We start from the raw sequence: 23,772 nt of genomic DNA on the forward strand, positions 1-23,772 counted from the left end.
AGATGGATCAACATCGACGACACATGAAGTAAGGTATGTCGAAGAAAATGCATGTAACACACACCCACAAAAGCATATGAACAATTAGATATGAACACACACAACCGCATATGAAACTAGACGATCATACACACACGGAATTCTTTTATGACATGCATAATCTCCTTTCATTCTAATAATAATCATTCCATGACAACAAATACAATTATGGTCCTCCCCTTTTATGTTATACACCAAACGACAATTTGGTGCCCCTCTATGATAACCCTAGTGATAACTTCAATGATAACTCTATGTAACAATAACACTAAAGTGTACCTGGATGTGCTGAAGAGTATGGTGATCCTCTGGTGCAATCAGGTGGCTGCTGGCAGACTTTGGGTGTGGCAGCAGGACTTGGTGTCAGCCCACAAGTCCAAAGACACCCAGGCTTGGCTTCAGAAAGAGTGCTATGATTTTGTACCCTTTCCTCACTAGACCCTTCCTTTCCTGGCCTGAACTTGCTGGACTACTTCGTTTGGTCATACGTCAAGAATATCACCTTCCACAACACCAAAGCCAACCTGATTGCCACCATCTGCTGAGCTACCACCAGTGCTTGTGGAAAAGGCATGCTTCGAGTATCAAGGCAGTGATTGAGGCTGAAGGCAGCTACATTGAATAGATAGCTCTGTTACATAATCAAGTTACCTGTATTGATTTTTTCAATAAAAGTTTTAAAGTGAAGCTGTAGTTGTGTTTTCTTTAGGGTGACAAATTTATTATTCTACCCTGTACACCAACCAAATGTTACTATATATAGGTAATACCCAGGACAATGGTATAATAATCATCAAATACTATACTGCCACCCTCTCCACACACAAAAAAGGAGGTAACATTTGCAAGGGTGGTAACATGACCACAGAATAGATATTACACTACCTCTTCCCAAAAGAGAAAATAATTATCCTGGGAGGATAATCCTATGACAGCACAACAGATACTACACTATCCATCACACTGAATAAGGTATAAAAGGTAGAGTATTAGTCTAAAATAATAAAATTGGGCATTTATTGTAATAACCAACAAAACAAATCGAAAATTAGACAAAATACTGGTAGAAACACATCCAATAAATGTCACCAATCATGCGAAAATGTAATGTTCTAACAATATTTTGTTTAATTTGCGAATTTTAAGCAATTTTTAAGGCTTTAACAAGACCACCATTTTTTTTTTTTTTTAATTCTAACTTGACAGGTTTTACACTACTTTAATTTTAAAGTAAAAAAAAAATACTTTAAAATAAGTTAAAACACCATTATGACTGTACCTAGGTAGGTAAAGGAGGGGGAGCTTAGCTTGCCTTTGGTAATATTTATTTGTTGTATATTTATTTTTTTCACACTCCTCCCCCCTTTTTTTTTTCTTGGCTATTTTAATAAATGCTTTAAAACTAAATTGAACATTAAAACATATTTATAATATTAAGTTAATAGAATTAATAGTATAGTCTCGACTTTATACAGACGGATACTAAATCTCTATTAGTAATAGATTTATTTCAACAAAAAAAATATGGATAGTAAAGAGGAAATTTCAGGTTATTTTTGGAGAAAGACTCAAGAGATTAGAGAAAAAGATAGAAGAGTTACCGGCCTTGGTGAGGTAAGCACATGCGTAGAAGGCAACCACGTTGTTCTCTTCGAGAATAATCGCTTCTCTCCTTCAAGATGACTTCCTTCTCGTTAACTTCCAGTAAAATGATGCCCCGATTGCGACATTTGACAAGCTCAATTCTTCTACAAGGCACAAATAGCCCTATAAACCGGTTGAGCGTCCAATATGCCGGCGGTGGACGTTATTTTACAACCAAAACAAGACCGACCCTTTTACATAATTCTGCCGAGTTTTCGGTGACTACTACGCCTTCTTCCATCATTTCATCAAAACCTCGTTTGGCTTCTTCACTCTTTTCTAAGGCGAATCTCTCATCCCGTGGCCTTTTCTTTGCCCCCAGTTGTGCCAGGTTTTCATCTTGGACGTCTACATTGCAACTCTGGACGAATACCTCGAATAAACAATCATCCCGACTTTTCAATGTCACCCCTTTCAGCAGTTCTTTACACACAGAGGGTAAGTTAAAAACTTTCTCTCGTTATCCCATTTCGATTTTTAAAAATGTATTTCCTTTCCCCCTATTTTCTTTTTTTAAATTTCAAACCCAAAACCTAACCCTAATTCACCTTCAAGATATTTCAGATTTGTTAATATAATTTTCACCTTTGTTTTCGTATTTTAAACAAGTCCTCGTTCTCTTTTCATTTGTCTTATTTTTAATATTTTAAAACCTTGTAAGTTTGGATTATGTAATTATTAAATTAAAATGATTAAATTGACTTTACCTTTCTAAACTTTGTTTTACATTTTAAACGTCTATTAAACGTAACAAGGATTTATTAAAGGACGGGAAATGTTTTTAAAAAAAAAACTCATCACGTGGTCAGTTTTTATTTTTAAGGAAGATTATATTTTATGCATTTTTGGTATCGCGCTATTTGTAAATATATTTTTCTGGTTAAAGTCAAGTTTTACGCTTTTTTTTTTTTTAATTGTAAGGCTGAAGCACAAAAGTTACAAAACACCCTCCCCATGTTAAGAATGGCTTTCAAAATATTTATTTCAGCACGGTACCAAAAATACATAAGTACTAAATATAATATTGTGCAAAAGTTTGCCCCCCCCCCGGAACTACAAATATATATACTAAATGGAGTCTCTAAAAATACCGATGCATGTTTTGTACTGCTCGAGTTTTTTTTATAGTATTTTCAAGTTTTACAATATCTTTAATTAAATTATGTGAAAGTACAGAATAGTTACAAAACACCCTCCCCATATTAAGAACGGCTTTCTAAATATTATTTTAGCACAATACATAAGTGCATAAGTACCAAAGCAATTTCGCGCGTTTAAAGTACGCATTGAATTGTTTTTATTATTAAATATTGAGATCAAAATTGCAAAAGTGAATTATGAAAACATTAAAAACAAATATTACGAAATTAATTTTACCAGAATGCGTTTCGTCGAAACGCCGTTTCGATGTTTTCATTTTAATGTTTTAATAATCGAGGAAAAAAGAATGACAAATTTAGTGACCCTTCGAAATTTGGAAAGAATTAGTCATTTTAAGTATCTTTAAATTTCTTAGCAAATTGAAAGTTTTCGTGCTTTTTTTTTCTTTTTCCTTTTTTACATACAATTTATAAATCAAGGTTCAAACAGTATTGTTTCAACCAAAATTAGTCATAAAAATTTGTTTCAATTAATGATTCGATGATCAAATGATATTAAATTTAACTTGGAAGATTTCGGGTCGGGAAGGGAGGCAGATAAAAGTAGAATCCCGGATAAAGAACTATAAACTGAATTCCTTCCGATTATCGCCAAAATTCTTAAGATTTTTTTTTTTTCTTCAAGATGCGAATAGGCCATCCTACCGGATGCTAGACATTCACCCGCTATCTCACATATTCCAACCGAGAGATCTTTTTAGATTCTAATCGTCTTTTTAAATGCAATTATTTTAATCTCTTGCACTTGGTTCACCAAGTATATTTGCCAGGTAGTTTTTGAAAACGCGGACACGAAAATAAAGGCGAAATTGTTGTGCTTGAAAAGTTTTAAGATTTCAGTTTTAATTCAGATTTGGGTCGATTTTTACGACGTGCCCAGTGTATTATAAACACCCTAACCTCCCCCATGTTAAGAACGGGGTGCTAGTGCACTTACTGATCCGCGCTATTTTTTAAATCGTATTTCCAAGTTTAATTAAAGTTTTTTTTTTTGTTTTTTGTTTTTTTATTCAATTGTAAGGTTGAAGTATGTACAAAACGCCCTCGCCTCCCCATGTTAAGAATGGCTTTTTAAATAACGTTATTATTTACGTCCGGATCACTCTTTGCACTAGTACCAAGAACGGCTTTCGAGGTTGGGGAGTATTCCGAAAGCCGTTCTTAACATGGGGAGGTTGGGGTGCTTATAATACGCTGGGGCAGTGGGGGCACGTCGTAAAAATTGACCAAAATTCTTGTTTTAAATAATTAACAAGAAAATCAAGTTTTTATTTTTCGTTTAACTTATGCATCTTTACGTTGTCCTGGCCAACTTTTTTTTTTTTTTTTTTTTTTTGTAGTAAGCCGAAATTGAAAATTAAATGAAAATTTTTTTAAAATCGTCAAAAAAATCCGGTTCGAATGTTGATCTCAACCTGAAAAGGAAATGACCAATTTGTTTCATCATTATAAGTTGGAGTAGATTATTTAGAAAAAAAAAATGTTTGAGAAACTTATTAAATGAAACTCTTTTAAATAAGTGTTTGGTTATTTGCGTGTGCTAGGAGGGGCGCGGGGCGGGTCTTCTAATAAAAAAAAAACGTTTTATTCTCAGTGTACAGAAACTAGTGTTATGTGTGACCTCGAATTTCATGACCTTCCCCTTTTCGGAGGGTCGGATTGAAGGTTAGAAAATGATCGAGCGTGGGTAAGAATAAAATTAATTTTTTTATATAGTCGATCATGATCAAAATTTTAAAAAAAAATGTGAAATAATATACATCTGGAACCTATCTACTGATATCTGGTTTATAAACTTACCATCATTAAAAAATAAAAAATCGTTTTCTTGGGGGGGGGGTAAGGTTTGAACTTTGGCGAATTAATTTACGCCCTCTTCATCTGGAACTTTGATTTTTCTATCGTGAATATCGATTACGTATCAAATAAAATTTAAAAAAAAAATTAATTTCCTTATTTGAATTTTTTTGCAGCATGTACGTTCAGTTTACTATGTAAGAATTGTTGGGTACTTATGCAGGATTTTTAAGTTAAATTCAATTTTACAGTATCTTAAGTTGTTTGGTAAAAGTACAGAATAATTCACAAACCCCTCCCCTCTCTCCGCGTTAAAAATGGATTTCTAAATGTTATTTCAGTACGATCCGTAAACTTTAGAGATATGGAATTTTGGGTAAATTTGTAGATTAACGATTTCAGCTACCCCCTCCCTTAAAAAAAACGATAAGATTCTATCTTTTTACGTGGAAATACCCTGAAAAACTTGTCGGAAAGAAGGGAAAATATTGGAATTTATAGTGTCAGATGAGTTTCGTACATAATTTAACGTAAATTAATTCGTCCTTCTTAAGCCATTCTACTGTTTTAGGGATAGTTACTAAATTTTTGGTACTTCTACAGAATTTCAACTTGGCTTTTTTTTTTCTTTTTTTTCTTCTTTTTTTTATACACTATTGAAATTAAGTCCGACTGGCAAAGTCGTAAAATAAGGAACGACTCTAGAACGTCCACTCAACATTCCCTCATGCTTTTGGACCGACGGAGGCAAGTTGTAAAAAAAGAAGACTCTTCGCACCTACATTCTTATACACTAGTAAGAATCAGACAAACAGAAAAAATTGCTACCCACTCCTATGCACTAACAAAAACAAGATAAACCAACACACACTTATATACAATGCCACATGCTCACATAAGTATATGACTTACGTATAGTCACGTTGACACACCGGGTTCGGTTAGATCACTGAAGTTAAGCAACATTAAGTCTAAAATGGGTGACCATTTGGGGCTTCCAGGTGCTGTATGTGCCCTCCACTTATCTCAGCATTGTTTCTAGTTGTCTTGGACTTCTTGCCACTGGACTCGAGTAGTGCTGATCCAGAAGAGTTGTGGTTGGAGATTGCGCAACCCTTGCCTTACAAACACACAGCTACCTTTTACATATTTTTATTTTCATATGCATGCCTGTTTAATATACTTTATTTTCTTTTACTAAAATATTTATGCCTAATTTATATTGTTTGTTGATGTGGTTCTTGGCAATACCTAAAGACGCTATTGTCAAAAATGCTAGATGAAAAGGCCAGTGATTTGTATTTGGCATGTTTGGAATAACGACGGAATGTCATTCACAAGTTGTTCCTGAACCTGCATGTATATCTCGTGGCAGGAGAAATGGCTGACTCTGTTTGAAAGCACTGAGCATTCATTTTCACACCCACCCACTTTGAAAAATCAGTATTGGGGGGGAGAACCCGGGGAATTGGAGGTTTGACTATCAGTGGTGATCTTGTTAAGGTTCCCAAAGAAGGTGGTAATTGATGTGGAAGGATTTTTTGTAATCATGGTTGCCCATGTTCAGATGGACTATTTTGTAGGTCAGTAGGTGCCACCCCACGACTATGCCTAGGTATACCAGTTTTCGTTTGCTGTTTTTTTTAACAACTGCATCAGTAGTGCTTGTTTCGCTTTTTGCCGTCGTCAATCTTGGCTGTGGTCCAGACCTGAAATCAAACTTGGTACTGAATCTGCATCTATCCAGCTCTCACGGCTCTGAAACCTGGCCGATAAGATCAACCTACTGATGAAAATTTGAAGTGTTCGATCACTGCTCTTTATGCAACATCCTTTGTTTGCTGGCAACAGTTCATCTCAAATGCTGCTGTTTATTGTTGCTGTAATGTATCCTTTCTACAACAAACTCTTCTCACAAGACATCTTTGTTGGTTTGGTCACACTTTTCATTGTTATTCATCCATAAATCGATCTAGCTCCTCATCAGTTGGAAAAAACATTGCAGAGGCCAACTGAAAATGTAGCTTAGGATGGTGAAATGGGATACTGAGCTGATCAATGGACCTCGCCCTTATAGAGTTCGCCACTGGAACTACAATTGACTAACTCTCGTATCTGCTTCTGCCATGGACTGTCTTACCTTGATCAGCTGTCGTTCGGGATTCAGTAAATTCTCTGAACGGAGTCGGTCTAACCGCTCTAAAGTGAATGCCGAAATAAGACCAGACTACCAAGGCCAGGGACCACACCGCAAAACTTTGATCATATCATTCTCCTATCATTTCCCTCTATGCAACTGATATTAAACTAAATTGACATTAAATTAATATTCAGCTTGCAACAATGCACATATTATGAGAATACAGAATTCCTAACTTACAAAAAAAAAAACAACTGCAAAAAGAAAAAAAGACTCCAGAAATATTAATTTCTAAAATAAAATGGCAAAACCTACGTAAAATAAAATAAAATAAAAAATTGTTTGCAGACTTTTTTTTTTCTTTTCAATACCACTGCCAAGATAAAGTTACAGTTTGGCGGTTCCATCATAAAACGATCTAAGGGTTTAGGTGCCATAAAATCCAACTACCAACCTATCGATTCTATTTTGTCTTATACTATCAGCATCCAGTAGAGTGCATACCTCCAAAGATGTAAAAATAAAAGTAAAATTTATGAATTTAACAACTTAAGTGAAAACCTACATTTATTATGAAAGTTGGGTATTTATCCAGTTCAAAACCCAATCTCCAGCAATTTTGCATCAGCATCTTCCAGCAGATTAAACCGTTAGATGTCGAAGTGATTATCCAATCAGCTGTCAGAATACAAGTTTTAATGAAAGCGTGAAATTCATTAAATCGAAAATATTTTTTTAAAAATGAATTTTAACACCATGTCATTGAAAATCCCCCCCTCCTCCATGTTAAGAGTCTTTCTAAATAGAAAGCCATTCTTAACGTGAAGACGAGGTGCCACATTGTAAATTAATCATCTGACAGTCTTCGCTTAGGATCTTCTGACTACTTGCGTAACCTACTGGTGACATGTAGTTGTCGGATTGTGGATCATAAATTGGATAAGTACAGAAAGCTTTGCAACTGGACAACTAGTGTTCAAAATGGTTGTCATTGGAATGAGACGTTTTATAATAGTCACTTTCACAGATTCAATATATTAGCAGTTAGTCTGAGAAAGTTAGACTTGTACTCAAGGAAAAAAAAACTTTACCTTATTTCCCCATAACACTGAACATCTATGTTAACAATACTTTATTTTGATGTTTCTCACTCATCTCCTTCGAATTAGAAATGTGCAGCTAATCTAGAAGTTGACCTGGATTCAGTTGTAGATTAGGATACGAAATGGTTAAGTTTGATCCTTATGTCTTTCGATCATAGGTGTTACCCTTTTCTTCCTGAGATTTTCATGGATAGCTTTGTTCTTGATGAGAAATCGACTCTAAAACTTCTTGGTCTTTCTTTCTCATCAAATCTTTGCTGAAGTTTATATACTCGATCCCTTGCTTTTTCTGCTTCTTGTAAATTCTGTTCTCTATCACTCCAAACTTTCTCGCACTTAAGGCTATTCTCTATCTCTACAAATCTATCAAACTGTATATGGAGTACTGTTGTCATATTTGGGATGGTGATCTCTGTTCCATTTGCGGGTTATTGAGAAATTGCAGAAAAGTTTCTGTAATTTGGTTGACCTATTTCTTCTTCACTACAACCTCTCTCTCTCACGGATATGATGTTGCTAGTCTCAGTCTTTTCTATACATACTATTATGGCAAGTGTCCTTCAGAATTGTCTGATCTATTCTGCTTTTGTTCAGCTTGTTTAACTCGGTCTAGTGGTCTTCATCAATTCGTTGTTGACACCTGATTGTAATACATCTCTGTATTCTTTCTAAGAACTGCACGGTTGTGGAACTCTTCTGCTGATTGTTTTCTTCTTACCAAACCTTGGTCTTCAGACTAAGGAAAGTAGGCTCCTCTTGTCTTTCATGCTTAACTGCTCCTTATATTAAGTGGCTTCACATCTTTTTTTGAGTTTTTAACATATTCCGTTACTTTTTTTTTTAACAGGAGAGTGACCATTTATCAAAGCCTGAAGGCCACTTGAAGATAAAAGTTAATGGATGTACTACTGTACATCCATTAACTTTTATCTTCATCTTTATTGTCATCGAGACAACAATGTAGTAATCGTTAATAGTAGAAAATTTGGTATAATTGTTATATGGCAATTAAATTATATAGAATTTTCCGAATTTCACCCTCATGGGAATTCGTAAGACTAATGCGTCAGGAGGATGAAATGTAGAAAATTTTGTGTAAGCTTAATTGCCATGCATATATTCATAACTTACTACCTAGCTCTACTTGCGTATTAAGCACTCTTGAAGTACTGAAAATTGATATATAAAATTTTATGCAGCTACATGAAATATATATTATGAGAGAGACAAACCCATCCAATAAATGTCACCAATCTTGAGAAAATGTAATATTCTAGTCGTGTTGTTTTTTGATTTTTGAGCGATTATCAAGGATCCAAATGGCTATAACAAAAACTGCCATTTTTTTAATCTTTTTTTTCTAACTCAAGACTTGATACTGCTTTTCTTTCAAAGTAAATATATGCGTTAAAATAAGTTGAAACAAAACTTATCTAAGAAAATTAACTTATCTTTTAACATTTTTTTTTTTTTTTTTCACCCTTTTTGTTTTTGTTGGCTATTGTAAAAAAGAAAACTCCAAGTTTCATTACCCCCCCTACACCTCCTCTCTATTTTCTTTTTCTTAGCACTTTTGAAAAAACTTGATACCTGTAAATGTTAAGATTTGATTGTGCTTTATTTTTCTCCATAGTTGATGCCGAGCTCTCTAGATTCTTGGATAAAGAAATAAAACTTGGAGAAAATACCAAGAAATATCCATCAAAGTTGCCAGTCATTCACGGATTTGACATTGTTACTGATCATGCCAAAGTGACCCTTACTAAGAATTTGGGTAATGAGACGTAAGTAGGAATAACTATATTTTTTAATATATACGATGATGACATTAGTAACTTAGGTTTGATCCCAGTGCACAGACTGAAGTTTGTCCTGTGCTCTACGTATGACATTTTTTGCATAATCCATCTGTAACATCATTATTGTTGACTTAGTTTTGAGCCTGCTTTGTCTTTTTCCTAGCTTTGTTTTACTTTTAACAAAACAATGGGGCAAATATAACTTGACATCTGCTCAAATATTGTCCTGATTTAATGGTTTGTGCATTCACTTTCCAGTTAAACAGTTCAGTCGATGTGTTTAACGTTCATTCTTTTGTGCGATGCTGTAAGTGAAGATAAATCTGCAATTTCTATTTTTGCATCCATGATACAAATTTTTAATAAACAATAGTCAAGTTACATTCGATACGTTTTTTAAAACTTTTTTTCACACTTATTTCTTTATTACTGTGACTTGCATGACACTTTCATTTTTAAAGAAAATTCAGTTGGCTGAGATCTTTGTATTATTTGGACTACCGTTCTCATCTTGAGTGTTATTTTCAAGTTTTAGTCGATGTAACCTTCAACCATAAGTGTTTTGTCAAACTAAGTAATTAACACAGAATTTTGAACGGAATCCTTTATTTAATTCATGGGGCAGCACGCTTTCATTCTGTCAGCCATGACTGGGTGAAAGTTCGAAGTAATTCGTAATTGTATTTTGAGTCTTGTCCACACCTGGAATTAAACCTTTAATCTCTAGAAGAGTGTAACTTACAACTGAATTTTTTTACCAACTACTTTATCGACTATGCCATGAGTTCTTATAAAATTCAGTTGTAAGGCAACAGTAAAATTCAATTGCAAATTATTTCGGACTTTTATCTAGTCATGACTCATGGAACAACAGTGTGCTATCCCTGTGGATTAAAGGACTCCATTCGAAATTCCACGCAGATTCCAGAGTTCGACAAGATACATGTGAAGATGATCAGAGATTACATCATCTGAAAATGTAGAAATGATACTCAAGATTCGGACAATAGTTTGAATAGTTCAAATCCTAAAGATGTTGTAATTATAACCCTGTGTGCTAATAATTTGGTTTAAAACTTTAACACTCAGATTGTTACATTACTGTGGAATGGCTTAGTTGGATATGTGTTAGAATCATTTAATTATTTACGTGAAAAAACTCATAATTTCTATTTTGTGGTTTAGGTCCTAATTTCTTTATTTGGGAATATTCAGCCTGACTATTGAATGTAAAATGTTTTAATAATAATGTAATGATGCAACAATTGCAGCAGCATTAAGATGATGCAATAATTGCATGTTGAGATGTGAAATTGCATCAGCAAGTGGGATTGGCATCTATAAAAAATAAATGGGGTGTTTATTTAGATTTGCTTATATAATGAAAAATTTAAGTAAAAATATGTAGAAAAATCTTTAATCTACATACCTGTCATGGAACAAACCTGATATATTCCAAAAATCATAATTTGATCAGGTAGTTTTCTTTATTTTTATCTTTAAAAAAAATCAAATTTTATGACTTGATACAGCAAATCAGTCGTCATACTTGATTGAATTCAAAATTGATCACTGTTACCCCCCCCGCCCCCCACTTAACAATCTAATACTAAAATACTTTAATCAGTAATCAAAAAATTTGATTTTCTTGAAAAGAAAAAAAGAAATTTATAATTTTTTTTTTTTGTGACTTTTGAAATATAACATCTTCATGCCATGACAAGTAGGTACTGTATAAAGGGTTTTCTTTATTTTTGTTTTCTTAAATAAGTGCAATTCTAAATAAGCACCAAAATGTTGCATAGAATGAAAAAAAATTCAAATTTTGCATTCTGAAATTGACACTCCATTTTGTTTTTCTGATAAAATCCTAATTACAAAACACATCGAGTCGAACACCAATCACGATTATGGCATTAAAAATTTTATGGGCGAATTCAAATGTTAGGAACGGTGAATATTAAGAATTTGCTTTGAAAATTTCTAATGAATCATAGAAGTGTAATTGTTGCTTGAAAGATCAAGAAACAGCAGTAATTAAAGTGGGACTTGACAAAGGAAGAATATGCAGAAAATTTGAAACATGGAGACTGCTTATTCTGACCTTGAAAGGGTAATGTCAGAAATCTATTAATAATGATAATAATAATGACTTTTTTCTTTTCTTTTTTTCCTCCTCCTTTTGTATTTAGCTCTCGCATTTGCGATCAAGCACTTTATTTGATTTCTTTCCATCACATTCTGACACCCTGTGTGTGTGTGTGTGTGTGTGTGTGTGTGTGTGTGTGTGTGTGTGTGTGTGTGTGTGTGTGTGTGTGTGTGTGTCTTAATGAAAGTGAATTTTCACCTTGGGAGCATGTTTACTATTGATCATTCCCAAAATTCAAATTAATTCACTTATAAATTTTTATTAGATTTTTTTTCTTTTTTTTTTCCATTTTATTATGTCTTACACCTATTTTGTTGAATAGTGAAAGATCACTAACCAACTCTTCAGAGATGAATGGATGTTCCCTAAAAAACCTGAGGAACGTCCATTTGTTTTTGAAGAGTTGTTTAGTAATCTTTCAGTATTTAACGAAAGGCGTGCAAGATGTAATTTAATGAAAATTCAGACATTTGCATAAAAGAAAAATTATTAAATCTAAAATATTTGAATTAATTAATTCCATCTTTTGGTTTTTGACCACTAACACTGTGGACGTTTTTTGTGTTTGTTTCCGTGCACAATGGATGTTATCACTAAATGAAGTTGAAAGAAACCAGGCAAGATTATTTATAACATCACAAAAGGATGATGCCATCTACTCAAACAGTTTTAAGAAATTCAGTTTGATATCTACCACACCGGAAGGAAGTAAAGTTTTCTGCAGTTGTGGTAGGAAAACAAAATTTTTTGAGGAGGAATCCAACTCAGTCTAGAACTTATGAAAATATTGAAAGTGTGTACAAAACTAACATTTCTTCTGTGACCATAGAGAACAGGGTTGTGGAGTTTGAAGATACAAGGTCTCTTAAACTTTCTCAAATCCTGACCCTGGCTCCTAGAATTGAATGTCCAATCCGTTAGATTGCTGGAAAAATGTTTGGATCATTTTACTGCCAATGCAATCCTATACCCAAGTCACGTTCGGTTCGAGATGGAGTACTGTGGCCTCATCCCAGAGGACTCTTTCTTGCCTCAACAGTATATCAAAACAAGGAGCTTCTTCAAAAGGAGAACCATTCACTTAAACCTGAAACCAAAGTTTGGTTTTAGAAGTATTAAAAATAGCAAGCCACATTTTCTCTCGTTACACTAAGTCTTCCAGATTTTAGAACAATTGGTCTCCAACTTGTAGCTCCTTGCAAAAAGAAAAAAAAGTAGAAACCTTTGTATGCTTTTGAGCTTTGGAAATTTAAGATTCTTAGGATTTTTAGATAGAGCATTTGGGGGTGGGATTAAATATTTGTCTATATTTGGATAAAATATTTAAAATAGTTTTTTATATATATATATATATATATATATATATAAAAATAAATAAAAACGCTTGTGCTTTACTTTTATAGAAAGTTATCAATGCTAGAACATCTTAAAAAAAAAAAAAGTCCCTTTAAATTTTAAGTTATAGTTTCTGGATGTATTATTCAAATAACCACACAATCCTAACTTTTTTTTTTTTTTTTTTTTTTTAAGTTAATCTAAATTTTGGAAAAATAACTTGGACACACTTTTTACATTTTGTTAAATATTATTCAATTTTATATATGAAAGACAAGATCAATACAAATTAATTCCAATAGAAGATGAATTCCAACTCCTTTTACATAACATGCTCCACATTTTTAATAATTTTTTTTTTTTTTTTTTTTTTTTTTTTCAAAATTTTGTGTATCTTAATCAAAAAATAAATCTCAACTGATCCTTGGTTTTTTTGAAACTCTAAATATCTTCAGTTAATTCAAATTCCTTCTCAAGATACTTTGCTTGAGCTATTTGTCTACCAATTTGAAAAATCACCAAAGATTATTCTTTTGGATGATGGTCCTAATGACTCCTCATTTTGGGAGTGTTCGAGAGTTGCTTTTGAGTTACTATATTGCTCCCAGGAGTATTCTGACTTGTCAAGGTTCCTCCTATCATTTGAAGACTATATACAAAACAAAAGTACTTCTGTTTACAAGATGCACATTTTTAACATACTATACGACCTACAATCAATCGTTTTGTTGAAGGCAGGTCTATTTTATATTTATTGAAACTAAATTTTCTTAAATTGTTAAATTAGATTTTTTTTTTTTTTTTTTTTTTTTCTTGAATTCATTTTTTCTCATCTAAAAGAAAAACAAAATTCAATTGTTTTCTGTTAAGTTTGTTGTCTTTAATATTTTTCTGATTCTTTTCAGAATTACTGTCAACTTGAATATTAATCATTCCGTTGATGCTGATGAAAATGAAGTGATAAGTGACCAAAAAGATGATGATGCTACACAGGTGAGTCATGGAAAGGCAAAACGGAGTTGACAATTGTGTCTAACTATTTTGAAATCTGCTGTAATAAGTTTCTTTTTTCTTTTTTATCACAACTTCTGATGAGCCATTTTCAAGGGATTATGTTCCTATTTACAATGCCTCCCCACGGGTCAGTTAGGCACCAGGGTCAGTTTTAACGTGGAGAAAAGGAACAAAAATAACTGTCTCGGGCGTGAAAGATTTCTCTTCCACTGAGAGAAAATGAAATTGAAGTGTAGCATCTGAAGAATGGATACTACACTTTGATCTTGGCCCGAAGGATTATGTCAACGAGTATGAAGTTTCCATAGTTGTATCCTTCATCTCCTGTATATTGCTGCTGTCCTTCAAAGTATTTTCATTTTATAGACATCTGATGTAAATTCAGACCCCACAATATTATTGTACAACCTACGTTTGATCTGAAGCATCAAGGGTTTATTCCTCAAATCCTTTTTGAGTTTCTAACATATTCCGTTGCTTTTTTAAAAGCAGGCAAGTGACCACTTATCAAGGCCAAAGGCCATTTAAAGATAAGGGTTAATGGGTGTACAGTAGTTATCAGGATAAGTGTAGTAATCGTTAGTCATAGAAATTTGGTGTGATTTGATTATTTAAGGGGTTGGTTCAGCAAGAACTTGTTTACATTGGCCTTGAAGATAATGATATTGTAGTCAGCTGGAAAGCAGACCAGCAGAACAATTCCATAGGCAGGCAGTTCTAAGAAAGAAGCTTAGTTCATAGAATCTGTGTTTAGATTTAGGCACAAAGAGAGAATAAGGGAAGTTGTTGATAGTGGTTGTAGCTGGTGTTTTTTTTTGTTTTTTTGCTGTGTAAGCTTGGCAGACTTACACTTTTTAAAAAAAAATAAATACAAAAATATTTTTATGATGTACATATTCATCACAATGATTTTGTATTCCAAAAATCACAAATTGATCAAGTACTTTTTTAACCAAGAAAATTTTTTTTTATTATTATTAATAGGTGTCTATTATAAAGCCAATTTTAATCTATAGTTTGAACTGTGTCCCTCTTTATTAAACATGCCGATCAAAATTCTTTAATATGCTTCATCTGTTATAAATATTAAAACTTTTAGGTCAATTTGCATAAGTGACTTTATGCAAATTACCCACTATTACTTGAGGAGAGGCTATATATAAACACTAAAAAAAGAACTTTCGACAAGCAGAGTTTAAAAAAAAAAAAAAAAAAAAATTACCAAAAAGGATGCGAGGAGCTCGAAAATAATTTACTGAAAGAAATGAAAATGCTTCTCCTTACCTGTGTTACCTTATTTTCAACAAAAACGAACATTCTCCAGAACAACCGTTTTGGAAACTACCAGACTTCAAACTAACATGACTATTACCCTTTATTGTATTTGTAATTATAATTGAATATAATTTCTTTTTGAATGCAATAACTTATTGGTTCTTAATTGCATTGGTTCAAAAAAACATAAGTTTATTCTGCTACAAAAGATTGTTTTTTTTTTTTTTTCTATAAAAAAGTGTTAGAAATAATTAACTCAAGAAAATTTTTAACATTTTCCAAAACGGTTCAACAAAAAAAAAAAAAGAGCATACACAAGTCATTTTACAGCAAAAAAAAAATTTGAAACAAAACAAACAAAAAAATGACATTGATCATTTGGTTTGAACTGCTAAATAACGAGGAAGCAACAAAAAAAACGAGCCTCCTCCCCTTCAAAAGAATAAAAAAACAACTAGGAACCATTGACTATGAGGTATCCAAAGTTAATTATTGGAAAGGAACCTTCCTTAACAAATGCACATTCTTTAATTTGGCAATCTTTATATTGACTATTGTGAATTCTTGTGGTAGCAATTTAAAATAGGTCCTAAACTTGAAGTTGCTAAGAAAGCCGCCATGGACAAATCTGCTACTCCACTGTAGCCAAAGCTGTCACCAGCACCACCTAAACTGTTCACAAGATGAATTCATGACGACTTAAAAAGAATTCCTTTAAAGGCTATTCTATTTTTTTTTTTCATTCAAAACTTATGCGCACCACTATTTCTTTGTCTTTTCGTCAGCATATTTTCTTAAATCAAGATTGAAGTTGCACTTTATATAAAAATAACTATTACATTGCTTCAGACCCACGAAAGCTAAAATAAAGATTAATTGCAAATCCTGTTTCTCAAAGAAAATGCTATTCTATCGATTCTTAATGAAATCTTATAGATTGGCATATTTTTACCTCTACGAAACTATTCGTAATATTTTTACCGAACCCTTAAAACTGGGATTTCCTGCTAAAATAGAAAACATTTTAATGCACCATATATATGGCATATATTGAATCTGAAAACTCTGTTGGAATTTCGCTCCGATTTTGTTGTAGTCTTACAAAATGTGTGCAATGAGGCATTACAACATTAAGAGCATTTCTTAGTTTTAAAGTATCACTTCCAAATTTAAGGCTTATATTAACAAAATATTTTTACTTGAAAAAAAAAACAGTAATTGTCTGTATTTTTGAGATGAGGTGTTTTCATTTATTGAGATTGTCAGACTGACTTCCTCATCTTGGTTTTTATAGTCACAACGTTTCGGCCATTTTGCCCTCCAGCCTTAATCAGGTGTCCGAACACGGTACCCCCGTAGTAATAATAATAATAATAAAGGGTTAGGTTCGAGACTCCTAACAAACGGTTCCCCAGTTCGATGCAAAACATAACAACCAAGAAAGAAAGAAAGAAAAAAAAAAAAATGTCGGCAAGTTGAAATGGACATTTTACATTTCACCTTGCTGACGTCTGTATGTTATTCATCCATCCAAACAAAGATTTTATTTCTTATAAACCATCCTTGGTGTATGATTATTATTTCCTGTTAATTTCGGTGTTATGTGACAAGTAGTTTCTCAGTTAAATATTTACACAACGACACCTATACCTTTTTTTTTATTTATATAGATGTGCACATTGAATTGTACCTTTTTATTTATTTATTTATTTTTTTTTTTTTTAACTTTCTTTTAGATGGTTTCTCGGCCGCCATTTACAGTCGAGATCAACCAGGGTGAGAAAGAAGTGTTTGCCCTTCAGTGCTCCTTCCCATCGGCTGAATTCGATGAAGATCCATCGGCTCATGAAGAAGAAAATATGAGTGAGGAAAACTTTATTTTTATAAATCTTGATTGGTCAAGATTGTTTGCTCTTTTTTGACTCCTGGTTTCTGCCATCTATTTGGCTGGATAGACATGGCCAGGTGGACAAGAAAGTCATTCTTAACATGAAAACAGAGGGGAGCTTTCACGATATTAAGAGGAAGATACTGATTAATCAGAAGGGACCATATCTTGCTTGTCATTATTGTCCCATCTGCCAAGCAGAAACCTGAAGTCAAAAAGCGCAGACAATATTAATTAGAAATTTAATCGTGGTAAATTGTGCATTAAAAGATAAAATTGCTTTTGAATGCCAAATATGATTTTTTCTTTTCTTTTTTTTTTTTTTTTTTTTTTTTTTTTTATCAAAATCCTAACTCTAAAACCAATTCCATTATCATGATTTTACTTTGCTTTCCTTCAGCAGATTTCCATTCTTTTTCATTATGTTACTAAGTACAGAGGATATCCATGAAATATCCCCCCCCCCTCCATCTGATAGGGATCTCTGAGAGACAGGATTGTTTTTTTCCAGGAAGAGATTATCTGCTCTTTTTGACAACCAGTTTCTGTTGGCGGGATAATTGGACATGGTCAAGCGAACAAGAAAGCCATTCTTAACATGGGGGGAAGGGGGTATCTGAGAGGAAGAGAATCATTAATCGGAAGGTGCCACATCTTGCTTGTCACCGTTGTCCCATCTGTGAAGCAGAAACCAGAAGCAAAAAAAAGAAAAAGCAATCTTGATTATAACATAATCTTTTTTTATGTATGATTTTAAGTTTTTTTTTTATTTATTTTTTTTTTATAGTCTTTTTAGCTATTAATTTTTTTTTTATAGTCTTTTTAGCTATTAATTTCTTTTTTATAGTCTTTTTAGCTATTAATTTCTTTTTTATAGTCTTTTTAGCTATTAATTTCTTTTTTATAGTCTTTTTAGCTATTAATTTCTTTTTTATAGTCTTTTTAGCTATTAATTTCTTTTTTATAGTCTTTTTAGCTATTAATTTTTTTTTTATAGTCTTTTTAGCTATTAATTTTTTTTTTAATAGTCTTTTTAGCTATTAATTTTTTTTTTAATAGTCTTTTTAGCTATTAATTTTTTTTTTAATAGTCTTTTTAGCTATTAATTTTTTTTTTAATAGTCTTTTTAGCTATTAATTTTTTTTTAATAGTCTTTTTAGCTATTAATTTCTTGGAATACAAATTTTCTTTAAGGTAGAACTAGATTTACGCGAAGATGAAAAAAAATTTAATTAAAATTGCTTTCTTGGTAGTAACTTATAAGAGCATTTTTTAATTTTTTACAGCGGATTTATTCCAAATCGATGAAGTGACAATTCATGAAGGAGAGTGGAGTGAAAAGATGTACAGCCTCGGAGCTGAAACAATGGATGGAGTAAGTTGGTTTTGTTTTGCTCCTCTTTGTCTTAATTCTCATACAGCTTTTAAATAAACATTTCCTAGGTAGCATCCGTTCTTTCAAATATAATGCTGGAAGATCATCGTATTTAATACACAATGTTTATCGTTCTTTCGTATGTTTCAGAAAAATTTCATAAGTTTGTGTAAGGCAAATATATATATATATTGTAACACGTGATAAAAGGTGGGGGTAGATAAAACAAAATTTACGAAAAGCAAATATTTATCACACATGTGACAAGAGTAAAAATAAGACACAAGGGTTCGAACACAATGGAATGCAAGAAAGGATGAAGTACGAATGCCAGTGATAAAGTTTCAAGTTAATTTTATTATAGAAATAAACTACAGTAGAGGGGATTAAATAAAATAAAAACAAATTACAAGGATGTGGAAGGGGTATCTTAATTTACTATCTGAAAATGCAGACAAGAAATATATCGATACAAGAAAAATACATAAATACAAACAAAACAATGGCAAAATGAACTTTGCTACCTTAATATGCGAGAGAGGTATGCAGAGAGAGGACTTAGTTTTTTTTTGTTTTGTTTTTTTCTTCTTCAGACGGTTGATTAAAATGTTTTCGATATCTGTCTCTCCGTTAGTCCATAATTTGAAAACATATTTGTAAAGTTCGCCATTTCCTCGTCATTTTATGGTCGGCATTATCTCTTTGGTTTCAGTTATTCTTTGCTGTGTGTCTTTTTGGTGCGCCATGTTCCTTGTGTTCGTAGAGTCGACATTCTATATTTCAACGATGTTGGTCCGTTCTCCTTTCTCTGGTTTGTCAGGATGGGAATTCTTTCAATCTGTCCGGCTCGGCGGGGTGTCTGTCCCAAAATGTCTCCTTTTCTCTCTCTCTCTCTCTCTCTTGTCAGTAGTTTTTTTATCCTTCTCTTTTCTTTCTTTTTCGCTTAGTAACTAACAGGGGTTAGAAAGCGTGTCGCTAACCAGGTAACCCTGTCAACTCGCTCTCATCTGCTGAACATTTTTCTCACCTCTCTTTGTCCTATACTCTCTCTCTTTGTCCTATACTCTCTCTCTTTGTCCTATACTCTCTCTCTTTGTCCTATACTCTCTCTCTTTGTCCTATACTCTCTCTCTTTGCCCTATACCCTCTCTTTTTGCCCTATACCCTCTCTTTTTGCCCTATACCCTCTCTTTTTGCCCTATACCCTCTCTTTTTTCCCTATACCCTCTCTTTTTTCCCTATACCTTCTCTTTTTTCCCTATACCCTCTCTTTTTTCCCTATACCCTCTCTTTTTTCCCTATACCCTCTCTTTTTTCCCTATACCCTCTCTTTTTTCCCTATACCCTCTCTTTTTTCCCTATACCCTCTCTTTTTTCCCTATACCCTCTCTTTTTTCCCTATACCCTCTCTTTTTTCCCTATACCCTCTCTTTTTTCCCTATACCCTCTCTTTTTTCCCTATACCCTCTCTTTTTTCCCTATACCCTCTCTTTTTTCCCTATACCCTCTCTTTTTTCCCTATACCCTCTCTTTTTTCCCTATACCCTCTCTTTTTTCCCTATACCCTCTCTTTTTTCCCTATACCCTCTCTTTTTTCCCTATACCCTCTCTTTTTTCCCTATACCCTCTCTTTTTTCCCTATACCCTCTCTTTTTTCCCTATACCCTCTCTTTTTTCCCTATACCCTCTCTTTTTTCCCTATACCCTCTCTTTTTTCCCTATACCCTCTCTTTTTTCCCTATACCCTCTCTTTTTTCCCTATACCCTCTCTTTTTTCCCTATACCCTCTCTTTTTTCCCTATACCCTCTCTCTCTGTCCTATACCCTCTCTCTCTGTCCTATACCCTCTCTCTCTCTCTCTGTCCTATACCCTCTCTCTCTCTCTCTCTGTCCTATACCCTCTCTCTCTCGCTCTCTTTGTCCTATACTCTTTTTCTTCCATATTCATTTTGCATCGACGACAAAATTAAAAAAACAAAAAGATACATTTTTCGTTGGCTTAAAACTAAATTTAGAAATTTTCTTTAAATACATAATCTAATTAAAGGATTATGTCACATATATGTGGCACAATGGCATAGCCTCTTTTGAGGGTGCTGGGGGCTTCTACATTAATAAACTTTGTGCCTAACTTGGTCTGTACTTGTGAAGTGCAGATGTGTAAGCAGGTGTTTGTGATTTTGAAAACGTTCTGCTATTACTCAAGCCAACAATGACAGCTTGTTTATAATATTGAACCAAGGCAAAACGATATAAGACCTTAGAATTTGAAAGGTCAAACCAGAAAGAACAAAACCATGTTTAAATGTTTTCTATGAATGCCTCCTCTCTCTTTCACTCCTCTCCTCTCTCTTTCACTCCTCTCCTCTCTCTTTCACTCCTCTCCTCGCTCTTTCACTCCTCTCCTCGCTCTTTCACTCCCCCTCCTCGCTCTTTCACTCCCCCTCCTCGCTCTTTCACTCCCCCCTCCTCGCTCTTTCACTCCCCCCTCCTCGCTCTTTCACTCCCCCCTCCTCGCTCTTTCACTCCCCCCTCCTCGCTCTTTCACTCCCCCCTCCTCGCTCTTTCACTCCCCCCTCCTCGCTCTTTCACTCCCCCCTCCTCGCTCTTTCACTCCCCCCTCCTCGCTCTTTCACTCCCCCCTCCTCGCTCTTTCACTCCCCCCTCCTCGCTCTTTCACTCCCCCCTCCTCGCTCTTTCACTCCCCCCTCCTCGCTCTTTCACTCCCCCCTCCTCGCTCTTTCACTCCCCCCTCCTCGCTCTTTCACTCCCCCCTCCTCGCTCTTTCAATGAAGATGAAGATAGAATTAAATATAATTTCATTGTTTTAAACAGTTGAAGCTTGCACCCTGTACGTGCGGGATATAGTTTGGTGTGCACGCAATGGGTCGACTAAATATGCTTCTTACTTAACTGTTAAATAAATTATATATTTTTTTATAAAAATGCATTTGTTCGCTATTTTTGTACAAGTGTTCGATTTCAGCCTGTGGTTTCTCCCATTAATACGACGACAGAAAGCTGTCTGTTACGACGCAATGAACACACAAGAAGCAACCCATGCCAGAGAGTTATAGCCGACGACATATCGACCCGTTTTTGTTGATGTTTCCAACATGTGCCTATCGTTTGGATATCGTCGGATATTGTGTCTAACACCCGGGGAGCTGGTTGCATTTCCAGAACGTTTCTCAATCAAGTAACCCTCCCGGGGAAGCGATAGTACCATATATATTCGTTTTTTATTTAAAGAATATTTAGTTGATGAAAATTACTTTTACCGACAGTCTTTTTAAATAGTATCAAACCTAACACATTTTTATTAGTTAAATTAATACGGATTTATATAGAAAACACTGGAATGAGGTCCCGTTATTTTTTAAAGACTACTGCATTATCTAACTCTCATTTTCTTACATCTCTATATAAATAAAATGAACTCATTTTTTCCCGTCTGATTTTGACATTAATAGGATTAAAAATCAAGATATTTCATGCAAATATAATATGCACAAACGGCAGAACAATATCTGAGGTGTGTTATAGACTTATTATTTCTCAAATTCCTCGATAATCTTAGATTTCTATACTTTTTCTGCTGAGAAGTCACGGCCAAAAGCGGTTAAGATCAATGGAAGTGGTAAAATATTTTCTCTCTAATAAATTCCTCCTCCCCCTGCCACCACTTAACACCGTTTGGGGATCGTTCACAAGGAACAGTTAAGAAGAGAACACCGGTTTGGCTTCGTAGTTCTTTCATGTGAAGTTATTTAAAATCACTAAACTAAGCTGCAGTGCTCTGTGGCGTAGTAGTTAGCGTGCTGGACAATTCACATTATATTTTCACGTTCGCGCCGACCTACCGTAGTCGTTTTTTTTTTTTTTTTTTTTTTTTTTTTTTTTTTCCTAAACAACTGGAATGGACTTTTCTTGGTGGCCGAACTGTTAACGTTGCAGATGTTTTTTTCACACTTTATTTTCCTACTTTTACTCATGACTCCGGGTTTGATCCTTCCTACTTACCTACCATAACATTTTTTAAAACTCCCCCCCATGAAAAACAAACACTCGGGCAACGCCGGGTACGCTAGTATACAATATTCTATCCCCCGCCCCCTAATTATTTAAATCTTGTTTTTACTTTTGACTGTATTTATCAAAAATTGTCTTTTCCCACTGTCTTTGTTGAAACACTAATTTGCAGATGTTTATTTTAAAATTTACTGACTACAGTTCCATAACTCACAACCTTTCAATATCTTCACCTGAATTCCAAAATAACTGAAAACTACATATTAATTTTTACCTAGTATTTTATTTAAATGCACGTTAATGTTTTGTTTAAAATTGTTTAATTCCTGGTAAATCTTTTCAATTTGAAACATAATAGTATAAATAAGTTAAGATAATTCTGTTAATATTTAAAACCGAGATAAATGTCATCAAAATGCAATAATTCTTTAATTTTTTTTTTTTTTTTTTCCAGAATCTTTATGATTTATTGATGGACATGTTAGACGAACGAGGGATTAACGACGAGTTCATCAACCAGCTGATGGATTTCTCAACAGTTTATGAACATAAAAGATATTTGACCTTCTTGGATGGTATAAAAAAATTTGTGGATAAAAAATAATTCAGAAAATTTTGGATTTTTTTTTTTTTTTTTTTTTTCCTCCATCTTGTAATTCTGCGTGTGTTGTCGGTTTCTCCGAAATGTAGCCATACGATTGGCATTTACCAAAACAAAAAACAAAAAAACAAACGATACTCACAAAAACAATAAAATAAAATAAAATCAATGCATTCTTGTTTCTTATTCTTTTGTTTATTTTTCAGCACTTGTACAGTTTAATCAAGACATTAAAAAAATGAAAATATCGAAAAAAAAGTTATATTGTACGTATGTTTTGAGCTGAAGATCTCCAGAAAAAAAAATTTCACTTAATTTGATCTAGTAGTGTTTTTTGGGGTTTTTTTGTTTTTTTTTACAGCGGTTGTTTGGATTTTAGAAACGCCACGGGGAGATAACAGTTTAAAGTGCCGACACTCCC

The 23,772-nt window shown here is 33.6% G+C and overlaps 1 protein-coding gene across 1 annotated transcript; it reads left to right on the forward strand.

Annotated features, from left to right (window-relative positions):
• Positions 1–1,622: 1,622 nt before the first annotated feature.
• Positions 1,623–23,520, forward strand: LOC145289517 (complement component 1 Q subcomponent-binding protein, mitochondrial-like). The gene is made up of 6 exons (XM_080136421.1): positions 1,623–2,121; positions 9,517–9,667; positions 14,072–14,159; positions 17,192–17,318; positions 18,630–18,718; positions 23,205–23,520. Exons 1-6 carry the CDS (start codon positions 1,719–1,721, stop codon positions 23,352–23,354), a joined length of 1,008 nt encoding a protein of 335 aa, XP_079992547.1. The 5' UTR covers positions 1,623–1,718; the 3' UTR covers positions 23,355–23,520.
• The last annotated feature ends 252 nt before the right edge of the window (positions 23,521–23,772 follow it).

Source organism: Euprymna scolopes, chromosome 1 (genome assembly GCF_053919585.1).
Source record: "Euprymna scolopes isolate OS-2025 chromosome 1, ASM5391958v1, whole genome shotgun sequence".
Lineage (NCBI taxonomy): Eukaryota > Metazoa > Mollusca > Cephalopoda > Sepiida > Sepiolidae > Euprymna > Euprymna scolopes.